The sequence below is a fragment of the Jatropha curcas genome, chromosome 7 (assembly GCF_041381405.1).
Source record: "Jatropha curcas cultivar XTBG-Jc1 chromosome 7, XTBG_Jcur_1.0, whole genome shotgun sequence".
NCBI classification, from domain to species: Eukaryota; Viridiplantae; Streptophyta; class Magnoliopsida; order Malpighiales; family Euphorbiaceae; genus Jatropha; species Jatropha curcas.
In genome coordinates this window covers 21,086,683-21,098,950 of record NC_143157.1, presented here as the reverse complement: position 1 = coordinate 21,098,950, position 12,268 = coordinate 21,086,683, and the positions used below count along the sequence as shown (strand labels likewise).

Below are 12,268 nucleotides of genomic sequence, written 5' to 3'. Positions count from 1 at the left end.
AATGCTATAGCGGACAAGATGAGTTGATTTGAATTGCCCGACGGATGGGCTTTGATATTATATTGTTGAATTGTGGTTTAGTCAAATTTTAGGGGTGGTCCTGCCGAAATTTCGATAGAATCTAGACTAGTTTTAATTAATAACATAACAAATAAGCTTATTTAGATAAATTCTATAATTTGTTACATAATAAATAAAGTGATAAATAATAAATACATAGTTCCAAGAAAAAGAAAAAAAAACACGTATAACAATAGAAAATGGACAAACCCATCAGCTTCTAAGAAGAAGAGAACAATTCTAGTCAACAGGATTTATTTTAGGCTGCCGTCTAAAGCACCGTTTTTGGTTTTATGAGAGCATTAAATTACAATAAAACTACACAAATGGGTTTCACTCAGTTACCATTTTAGGATTTGTTGTTATTAGATATTGCTCAATTAGTTGTGATGTGCTATATGTATATCTTGCTTGTGTGGAATTGGAATGAAGTGAATCACCATTGGTTTTGTGAATGCGGTCTATAATACCGTCAGCTATGTATGGGGAGATCGGCACCCTCGTGTACATCTGATGAAATATGATATGAATGATATGGAAAACCACAAGATGGCCTCCTGTTAGTATGAAAAAAAAAAGAGAGTATAAAAAAATTGAAAGGGCTGGTCAAGTGAGGTTGAGACCAGTTGACCATGTAAGAGGGATCAGCTCCTTGGTGCATACGTGATGTAAAGACAAGCCATGTGTGAGGACGGCTTATCGGGGATTTTGGTGATGCCATTGACCAATTTCCACTTAATGTGATTATGTGAAAATGTTAATATTTGTGATTGTTGTTGTTATGCCATTTGTGTGATTGACTGCATGATCATAGAACTAGTTGGATGACTAGATTGAATTATCTACACATTTGTATGATTATGTGGGGTGAGAGGGTTATCTAATACTACTCACTGAATTTTGGCGCTCACCCTTGCCTTAAATTTTTTCTTTTTTTTCAAGTTACTAGTTTCCCAATAACTCGTTATGCTCTGTCATCATACGTCAAGAAGAAATCTCAATAAATATTGCTTAGATGTTAAGTTTTTTTATTTTTCCGCTGTATAATAAATTAGAAATTATTGATGTATGACTTATTAAAGTTTCTATCATGTAAGAATATTATATGGGTCTAGAGAACTTTAAAAATTAATTTATTATTGAATATGATGAATTGGATCAAGCGAGCGCAAGACATATAATAAATAAATGTTGATGATATTGGGCCTGTGGCCAATTCTATTAAATAGGAAGTTTATTTGGTATATTTTTGGCTTACTACGGCTTTTATGGCTTTAAGCCTACCTATATTTTAGTTCCGGTTAGCTCAAGATAATGGGTCTAACAATAATATTACCAAAATTTATAACTTTAGAGGCGTAATAAGTCACACGTAAAGTTTAAGATGTTACGTATTTTTTAACCAATTCAAAAAATTTTTAACTAGTTAATTTATGCAATTGATAGTTGTTTTCTATTTAATTGTTAGATTATAAGTGTTGGTATGGCTTTAATTAATTAGTGATAATTAATAGAAGTCTAACTAATTATTAATTCCATTGGCTAGATTTTCGAGTTTTTCCAAGTTTTCGGAGTTTTCCTATCAAGTGGTAGCTAATTTGTTTTTATATTATATTTAAATTATAATAACTTTTAAAAAATAATTATTAATAAAACTATTTTTTAAATTAATTTTTTATCTAGACATTTTATTTAAAATTATTTAAAAATCATAAACTAAAATAAAAATCATGACAACCCACCATCCATATGCAATAATAAAATAAAATATTTTAAAATACGAAAGAATCTAAAAACATGTATAGGAAAAAAAATTATTGTCAACAAAGTTAAGTTGGTACTTTCTTTCATCTTAATTAAATTTCTCATGTTTATTTTTTTAGTAACTGTATGAATATGTAAGAAACAATTATATTATTAAGCAAATTGACATAGCTGTTTATGGATGAAATATAATAAATAATTAGTAAAATGAATTTTTAAATAAATTTAAATATAAAAATAGTATAACCCTAATTTATAGTAAATAATTTATATGTATTAAACTCTCATAACGTGTGGAAATACTATATATATATATATATAGGAATAATTTATAATTAAGAAGAGTGACAACAAAATAACAACAAAACAGAATTTGCATACTTGATTAAAGGTAGTTTATAATTAGTTTACCAGTTTATTTATAGTATTGCTATCCTAATCCTAATTGGGATAAGAAAGTGATTCAAAATAATTTAGAGATTAAAATAAAATTAAGTTCAAATTAAACCTTAATTAAATTCCACCTAGGGTAATATTCACATACTATTACAATTGTATTGGATCTATTCAAATCCTAAATTCACTTTTGGGCCACAGCTTCAAATCCTTTATACGGTAACGACAATCGTAAATTATTAGATATGAAACTAACATTGGTGTATTTGTCTATCGACTTATTTATTCTCCCACATCAAACTAACATTTATTGAACCTATCTTGAGATTTTACCAACTGCTGAAGGAAGATATGGAGTGGCAGTTAAATATAGAGCATGTCTTCTCGTTGCTGTACCATCAAGATCGTCAGACATGTCAAGATCTTCTGGCTTCTGTCCACCAGGAAGCTTCCAATCAAAATGATATAGTAACTGTGCAAGTGGAAGCTCAACGGAAGCAAGACCAAATAACATTCCAGGACACATCCTCCTTCCAGCTCCAAATGGGATAAATTCAAAATTAGTCCCTTTAAAATCAATTGAACTATTAATGAATCTTTCTGGATAAAATCTCTCAGCTTCATCCCAATATTTTGGATCCCTCGCAATAGCCCATGCATTCACAATGACAGTAGATTTCGTAGCTATATTATAACCTTCAATTACACAATCCTCTCTGCTCTGTCTTGGGAGTAACAATGGGACAGCTGGGTGTAATCTCAGAGTTTCTTTGATCACCAATTTCAAGTAGTTTAGTTCATGCAAGTCTGCTTCATCGACCTTTCCTTTAGAACCAAAAACTTCCCTCACTTCTGCTTGTGCCTTTTCCATTATTGAGGGGTTTTTCACCATTTCTGATATTGCCCATTCTATGGTTGTTGATGACGTGTCACTACCAGCGATGAACATGTCCTGAAATATAAATTATTGAGATCAAGACAAGCAATGGAGAAAGCAAAGTCTTTGCAGTGACTGAGCCAGAATTGTTGACTCGTTGGACGGCCCATCTCAACACTTTTGCTTAAAAAGTTGAAAAAAAAAAAAAAATGAAAGATATGAGAAGATTTTCCTGTGGTGACTGATAGATAAGCTAAGATTCTTATGTGGTGATAGATAAGCTACTAATTGACTAACCAGTAACCGTATATAACATCAGCAAGCTAATTACCATATATACACTTCGAGACAATAATAATTATTTTTTTATTATTGTAATTACCTTTTTTTTTTTAATTACAAGGGTATCAATCCACACCCATCTAATGATAGTGAAAGATCAATCCCTTAATTTTCCGTGGTTTAGGGATATTTCATTAAAAAAAATAAATTAATAAAAAATATCTTTTTTCAAAGAAAAATTAAGTTATTTTTAAGAAAAATGACTTTCCATTTATAAGCGAGTAAAACAAAAACATTTATCAAACATCGATAAATTTATTATAACATTATAAATCTATATTTTTTAATTTATTAATTATAGGTGGCTAATACTATCGGTCACTGTCGGCTACCACACTCAGCCACCACACTCGTCACTGTTGGCTTTCATAATTTATCATTTTTTTATTCTTCTCATATTTAATAATAAAAATTTTAAAATATTAAATTTTATTATTATTAAGAGTTTTATGAGTTAAAAACTTTAATATTTTTAATTAATTTTTAATATTATAACTAAATAATGAAAAATAAATCATTTGAAAAATATTTTTTTAAAATAAGTTATTTTTGAAAAATAAAAGAAGCTTTTAAGTGCGAGATTTAGTGCCATGAACCATTAAACTAATTAAGTTATTATTGTAATCACTTTATTAATGTGTCCAATAATTGTTACTTAGTCCATAGGATATACAGGATGAACAAAATTCAACCAAAGTTTCAAGTCAAAAGAGAAATGATGCAAGAGATATACTAACCAAGATTACTGCTTTGATGCCATCGTTGGATAGATATGAATCAAGGTCCCCATTTTCTTGAAATTTCAAAAGAACATCTACAAGATCTTCTTCCTCCTTACTGTTTATCCCAGCATGTGCCATTCTTTTTCTCTCTCTGTGTTCGATCACAATATTTTCAATTATCTTATCTACTTCCCCATGGATCTTCTCTACTCTACGCCTTACAACACTAAGAGCATTAAACAATTTAACAGAGGGATACAAATCAGCAAGACTAATACTTCTCCCTGCTTCAACCAACTTTTCAACAGCCGGCACAAATACTTCTTCTCCTCGCGATACTTTACCACAGACAGCTCTTGAAATAATAGCATATGTCAACGAACTAGCCATTTTGCTAAAATTGATAGGCGATCCTGAGCTTGAAGATATCGATTCAACGAGTTTAGACACTTCTTCTTCTCTGATTGATTTGAATGACTGTACACGCTTCGCAGTTAATAACTCGAGGGAGCACATCTTTCGCAATTGTCGCCAATATTCTCCATAAGGCGCAAATGCGATATCTTTACATTTATAGCTTACGATATCACCGGCGAGGACAAAAGGCCTTTGAGCAAAATTGACGTCATGGGTTTTCATAACTTCTTGAGCAAGTTCCGGTGAAGAAATTACTACGGTGGTATTTTCGCCGAGCTGAAGGTGCATAATGGGTCCGTATTTCTTGGATAGATCTCTTAGGCGGTGATAGGGTAAATCGCCGACTAAATTGTGAACGTTCCCTATTAGAGGTAGTTTGTTTGGTCCTGGTGGTAGATTTGGGGTTGAGTTGGCTTTTGATTTCTTCCATATCCTTAATGCGATGAAAATGAAGAGTACGGTGATGAAGAAAAGCATTGTGAACGAAGGAAAGAGAAAGAAAAGCTCAAGGATGTGTTATAAATGTGAATTTGATCTTGTAATGTCAACTGGACTCAGTTTTAATTGACTTTGATTCAATTTATTTATTTATTTTTAATGAGAATTGAACTTTAAGGCTTTGTTTGGAAAGAAAAGCCAAGAAAATAATGAAAATCATTTTCACATTAAACAATATAATTTTATCGATTCATCTATCATTTTTTTTTCCCTTCAATTTTGTGGCTCTGGAAGTAATTTCGTCTGGTATTTTCCTCGCTCTTTCAGAATTAGAGAAAACCCTTTCTTAAATACTTTCTTCAGATATTTTCATTCCTCCAAACAAAGCCTAAGTACTAGTCATTAAACGAAACGCGCGTTTAACGTTGCATTGACTGAGGCAATAAATATCTATATTATGTACAGCTGTCAGTGAAACGTCTATGAGGGAGTGTTATTGCATTTTTGCTGTCCTTTTCGTTATCAATAGTTATAAATAGTTAAATACTAATTAGTCCCTCAGAACCAATCTTAATTACTACTTCATCCCACCTTTTTCGAAAATATATTCGTTAATCTATCAAATTCAACAAATGTGGAATTGAAAAATATCACCCCTAGAAGTGCTGAAACAACCCGAGTTTTTATTTTCAAAAATTATCCAATTAAATTTAATTAACCGACAGCCTGAAAATTAATATTAATATTTTAGTGCAACTACTATGAGAAACCGAACCAAAAAACCGATTGAAAAAGTCGAAAACCAGTTGAAAATTGATGATTTGGGCCGAATCGAATCGAATCGAACCGGTTCGACCCAAAACATCTAGAAAATTCCCTTTCTTTTTGTTTTTTTTTTTTATCTCCAGCGCTGCCCTCTCTATTCCTCACCATCACAGCAGCGCCTCCTCCTCCCTCTCTTCTATTTTCCTTTTTTTTCTTCTTCTTCTTCTTCTTTCTTTTCTTTCTTTCTTTTCTTTCTTTCTTTCACTGCGCCTGCGTCTTCATTTCTGGCGACACAGCAGCTGATCGCGCCACCCAGCCACCGTGCGTCACTGCCGCACCTTGCTGTCGCAGTCGATCCGCCATCGCCACCCTCCTCTCCGGCCACCAACCTCCATTTCCGGTTAACCAAAAAGTCCGGCAACAATATATATTTGGTATAATTTCATTTTAATAATAATAGTTAATTAAATTAATTTTATTATTTGAAGTTAATTAATTTAGTAATATTAGTTAATGAAATTAATTTTATTACTTGTAGTCAATTAGTTTAGTTAAGTTAATGTTAGTAATAGTAGTTAATTAAATTAAATTTATTGGTTGTAGTGAATTAATTTAGTTAATTTAATTTAGTAATTGCGAGTAGTTACTAGATTTATAATTTTATTGTTGATTTAATGAAGGTAGTTTCGATATAACGTTATTGTAATGTATAATTTTGAATGTGTGGTGATGTTGAGTTTGGAGGATGGAAATATTAGATTGATTGATTGCCCGATGGATGGGTTGTGTGGTTTGGAGTTATTAGATAAATTGTTGATATTTTAACAGGTGGATAGTCCAATTTTTAGGGGAGATGTTGCCGAAATTTCGGTAGAAAAATAAAATAAATCTTGGTAGAAACTAAAATAGGAAATAAAATATATTTCAGACGAAAACAAATAAAATAGAGTTAGATAGAAAAATAAAAATTTTAGTACAGAAAAGAAATTAAATATCGAGATTTATTTACGTAGAAAAAAAAATGTAGAATATAAAATAAAATTCTTAGAGTGGTAAAGAAATATTGTCTGATAGAATTATTTTCTTTTGTGTCGTTCTAACTTTGCGTAGATCGCCCGGGTCCATCTAGTGCTCCTCCAGGACAGAATCAAAGCTAGAACTTCGCTCTCCATCACTGTGAGTAATAATAAATAATGCATGTCAACACTGCATTTGCATAACATTACATTTTTATATATTTACATATTGTATTTTCTCAAATATATTATGTTATGATCACTATAATTATACTTATGCATAATTGTGCATTTGGATGAAATTGGTGTATTATGATAAATGAATTGTTTGATTATTTGTGCTGTGTATATACTGTGCTCTGTTTGTGTGGAGTTAGGATGAAGTGGGTCACCCTGGGTTTGTGAGGACGGTCGATAAATATGGATCCTGATGAACTGATGAAATTGGACCGTCGGCCGGGTAAATGGGAGATCGGCGCCCCCGTGTGCACCTGATGAATTGATGAAATGATGTTGATGAGATGGAAAAGAAAAGAGAGAATGTAAAATAAAATATTGAGAGGACTGGTCAAGTGAGGATTAGACCGGTCGGCCAGATATGGGGGATTGGCTCCCCGGGTGCACATGTTTGAGAGGATGGGCTGTTTGAGAGGACGGCTCGTCGGGGGTTTAGGTGACGCCACTGACTAATTTCCACGTGATGTGATTATTTGAAGGTGATATTGTTTGTGGGTGCTGATGTAATGTCATATGATTGACTGTTGTGTGTTCATTCAGTATACTAGGGTGCATTTTGCTTGACCGTATGTGGTGTGTATTATTTATTATTATTCACTGAGTTGCAAAACTCACCCCCCCAACAAACCTCCCAGGTACTAGGAAGCAGCTGATTCGACTGAAGCTCTGCAATCTTCTCCGCAGAGTTACAAATGTAAACTTTATATTCATGTTATTTAATTTTGGATGTATAAATTATTCCGTTATCAGATTATTTTTAGACTCCGCAGTTATAGGGTTGTGTATTAATATTGGACTTATTGTTAGCACTACACTATAAATTAAATGTTAGGTAATTAGCTGCAGGTGAACTAGTAAGCCCATAACGTGATTATAATTTATTGTGAATAGGCCCTGGTTATACATTATGTGTTATTTGAGTTTGGGCCAGATGTTTGTATATGGGTTTACTGTTTTGATGAAATTGGAAAAGATAGGTAGACATATTGGATAATTTAGGCTTACTACGGGCCTCGGGGGCCTTAAGCTTACCTGGGCCCTAGTGCCGGTCCGGCCCATGGAAACGGGTCGTGACAAGTGCTCATTACTAAAATCACACTTAGCTGAATGGGCTAAAACCCCTGAATTATAAATAATAAAATATATATATATTAAAATCAAGTAGCCTACCCTAGAGCGTTAGTAAATAATTCTTAGAAATTTTTATTTTCATATAAATCAGATCTAACTAAATTTTATTTTATCTCCTTCATTCACATAATTTTATATTATATTTTATATATATATATATATATATATATATATATATATATATATATATATAATAATTCTGCTACCTTATATAATTTATTGCAATAATATAAATAAGGCAGATCACATCACATGGCTTGTTTCCTGTTCAGCATATCGAACAGCCAAGATCAAATCCCAGCAAATATCAAAATATCACATTTGGTAGTTTTTAATACTATTGACATTTGATTTTGATTGATTTTTTCACAAAAAAAAGTCCCTACAATTACTCTCATCGATTCCTCAAGAATATTACAATGGCTATATTTGTATTTCATGAATTTATAAAATAATTATTTAACTTAAAATTATTTGTTTCTAAACTATTCCTTTTATTATATAAAATGGTTCAATGTATAAATTTACCTTTGTACTTTATGTAAAAAAAAAAATATTATCAAATTCATGTAACTTTCGTTTTAATCTGTTGAACACTTCAATTTATAAGATTATACTCATTAAATACTTCAACTTGTAAGAATTATTTTACTGAATACTCAAACCGATAAAATTAGATTGATTAAACATTTATTAGATAGTTAAAAATTATGAAAACTATTATTTCAAAGATTATGCTAACTGTACATCAAGTAAATATTTTTTGTACAAATGCAAAAAACACAAAGAAATTGTTATTGCTAGTATGATGAAGCTACAATGTCATCAAAATTCATAACTTCATGGCATAATAGATCCCTCGTAAAGTTTAAGATGTCACATAATTTTTTTAATCAATCCAAATAATTTTTAACCAATTAATTCATGTAGTTGATAGTTATTGTATACTCCCTCTGTTCCAAAATATGAGTCGTTTTTGGGCGATCCCCAAATATAAGTTGTTTTAAGTATTTTAAGGAGTAATAAATAATGTTTCAATGTTATCCTTATTTAAATTAGATATAATAAATAGTTTTGCAGTAATTATTGATTTTAATATAAATGATAATTTGATCAAATTACCTTTTATTTTGTTATAATTTAGACGAATTAATTGCTTCCTTAATCTTTGTGCAAGAACATTAAACGACTTAGTATTTACAATAAATTATTGAGTAAATTGACTATATTACTCTCAATTTAATACTAATTCTCTAACAAAATTATTAAATTGAAGTAATAATTATTGGCCATATACAAATGGTAAACATGAAAAAAGCGATTTATTACTCTTTGAAACCACAAATGTAAAAAGTATTTTGAAAAAAACTATTTTCTTAAATGTGACAAGTATTATGGAACAGAAGCAGTAGATTATAAGAATTGGTATGGACTTTAATTAATAAGTGATAACTAATAGAAGTCTAACTAATTATTAATTCCATTAGCTATATTTTGGCGTTTTTCTTATAAAGTGATAGCTAATTTGTATTTATATTATATTTAAATTATAATATCTTTTAAAAAATAATTACAAAATTATTTTTTTAAATTAGTATTTTTATCTAGACATTTTATTTAAAATTATTTAAAAATCATAAATTATATTTTTAAGTATTATTATGAAAAATTCAATTAATATTTTTATTTTTATAACACAATAAAATTGGAAATAATATATTTACTTAAAAAAATTGAAATCTAAATACTAGATAATACGTTGATTATATCACACATAACTAGTTAGGAAAAAAAAAAATCTAATTAATCAAATGAGGACTATCCCAAGCCCAAGCCAATCTCTAGGGATCTTCTCTATTGCCTCACTCTACGTTTTGAATACGTTGCATAAAATAGACCGAAGTTTCGTATGAACCCAACAAATACTATTTTCTCCTTTTTCTTTTTCATTACTAGAGAGTAGAGAGGTACGGTTAGCTCTAAACAGTAAAATTGAATTTATCAGTTTGGTTCTATTTGATTGAACCTGAACAAATGGAATGCTCTCTCCTTAACAGCAATGAAAAATAAAAAGATGGAGAAGTCCTTTAATTGACACATTATTCAATTTACTAAACCAAAAGTAATTGTCTGCATGCGAAAAATCACTCAGTGAACATTAATTAGAACATCAATTGCAGATAGAATAACCATTACATCTAATCTTGAGACAGGACATATATAAATTAAGTACGGAATGGAATAGGAATGAGTTCAAGGTCTACTTTTCTTTTGACAGCTCCTCCAAAACATTCATTCATGTCGAGATTCTCTGCTGTTATTCCTTGAGGAAATTTCCAGTCAAAATGATATAGCAAGTTTGCAAGGAAAAGTTCCATATTAGCTGAAGCTAATGTAATTCCGGGGCATATTCTTCTTCCTGCACCAAATGGAATCAGTTCAAAATTGTTACCCTTATAATCAATTGAACTGTCAATAAATCTGTCGGGATTGAATTTCTCAGCTTCACTCCAAATTTCAGGATCTCTTCCAATTGCCCATGTATTAACGAAAATCTTAGTATTAGGATAAATGTCGTATCCAGCGACTTTAGTTCTTTCCCTACAAAGCCTTGGAATTACTGCACCTGGAGGATGTAATCTCAATGTTTCTTTAATAATTAACTTTAAACATTTTAATTCCTGAATTTTTGCATCCTCAACCTCTCCATTTTCACCAAAGAAACTCCGCAATTCTTCTTGTGCTTTTCTCATTACTTCTGGATTCCTCATCAACTCTGCCATTGCCCATTCTACTGTTTTTGAGGACGTGTCGCTGCCAGCCCCAAACATTTCCTGCAATTAATAAAATTTCTTTATTTGTGAGCTTTAAAGTCTTATCGGAAGCTACTAAATCATCAGTTGAAACTTGAAATAACAGTAGGTTCTTAATTCATCTCTAAGAAGAGGAAGATAACCATGATTGTTCCTTTGATGGCGGCATCAGGTAAGGGAACATCAAGATTTCCACTTTCTTGAAGATCCAAAAGAACATCAAGAAGATTATCAGCTTGGCTCTGATCTCCATTCTTGGGAACTGCCGCCTTCCTGTTAGCTCTATGCTCTTGCAAAACATCTTCGAGAATCTTATCTGTTTCACGATGCGTTTTCCAAATTCTAGACCTTTCCCTTTTGACTGAAGGAAGCCATTGTAAGGAAGGAAAGATATCAGCTATATTAACACCTGATGAAGCTAAAACTGCTTCATCAATAACTTTTAACAATCCTTCTTGATTTTTGCTTCTATGACCAACAGCAGTTCTTGCAACTATAGAATTTGTCAAAGCAAATAAAGTATGAGTAAGATTAACAGAACTTCCCTCTTTTGAACGCAGAAATTTTACAAAATCTGCAACTTCTTCTTCTCTCACAGATCGAAACGACTGTACTCGTTTTGTGCTAAGTAATTCGACCGTGCAAAATTTTCTCATTTGTTTCAAGTGATCTCCGTAGGGCGCAAAAAAGATGTCGTATGGGCTATAAAGAATTACTTCTGCTGCAAGGACAACCGGATGGTCGGCGAAAACTGGATCTTGAATTTTCATTACTTCTTTGGCTGTTTCCGGGGAAGAAACGACAACATAAGGAATCTGACCGACATTAATACTCATTACCGGGCCATGAGTTTTAGCCAACTCTGTTAACCGTCTATGAAATGTGTCGCCGGCAAGCTGGAGAATGTTACCTAAGAAAGGTAATTTCCATGGTCCGGGTGGAGGGTTAGAATCATGTTTGTATAATTTCTTGGATACTTTTAATAAGACCAGAAGAAAAAGAAGGAAACTGAAAAGAGCTGGAAATGAGAGGATTTGATGTTCCATAGTCAGAAAACTTTTTTTTTTTTTTTTTGGTGAGATAAATCATTAATATTTGCATATTTATAAGGGTTACTGCTGTCCTTTTCTGACTTCCTTATTAATATATTTTTATTACATTAAATACTAAAAAAGATTTAATCATATTCGAATCATTTTTAGCCATTTTGATAATATATTTAGCCATGCACGTGGTAAATGCCATTTAAAAAATTGTTTTCCTAGAATGCGTCGATGAAAATCTCACTAC

General features: G+C 31.3%; 2 protein-coding genes and 1 long non-coding RNA gene across 3 annotated transcripts; 1 reads left to right on the top strand and 2 right to left on the bottom strand.

The window, feature by feature from the left end:
• Positions 1–2,296: 2,296 nt before the first annotated feature.
• Positions 2,297–5,145, bottom strand: LOC105629806 (cytochrome P450 71D445). Its single transcript, XM_089724333.1, has 2 exons — positions 4,177–5,145; positions 2,297–3,172 (listed from the first exon to the last, which is right to left on the bottom strand). Exons 1-2 carry the CDS (start codon positions 5,053–5,055, stop codon positions 2,537–2,539), a joined length of 1,515 nt encoding a protein of 504 aa, XP_089580459.1. The 5' UTR covers positions 5,056–5,145; the 3' UTR covers positions 2,297–2,536.
• A 776-nt stretch (positions 5,146–5,921) lies between these two features.
• On the top strand, positions 5,922–8,028 carry LOC110008787 (uncharacterized). Its single transcript, XR_005177715.2, has 3 exons — positions 5,922–6,215; positions 6,892–6,957; positions 7,670–8,028. It is a non-coding gene; the product is annotated as an uncharacterized LOC110008787 (long non-coding RNA).
• A 2,362-nt stretch (positions 8,029–10,390) lies between these two features.
• On the bottom strand, positions 10,391–12,024 carry CYP726A23 (premnaspirodiene oxygenase-like). The gene is made up of 2 exons (NM_001308742.1): positions 11,122–12,024; positions 10,391–10,999 (listed from the first exon to the last, which is right to left on the bottom strand). The coding sequence occupies exons 1-2, from the start codon at positions 12,022–12,024 to the stop codon at positions 10,391–10,393; spliced, it is 1,512 nt and encodes a 503-aa protein (NP_001295671.1).
• Between the last annotated feature and the right edge of the window lie 244 nt (positions 12,025–12,268).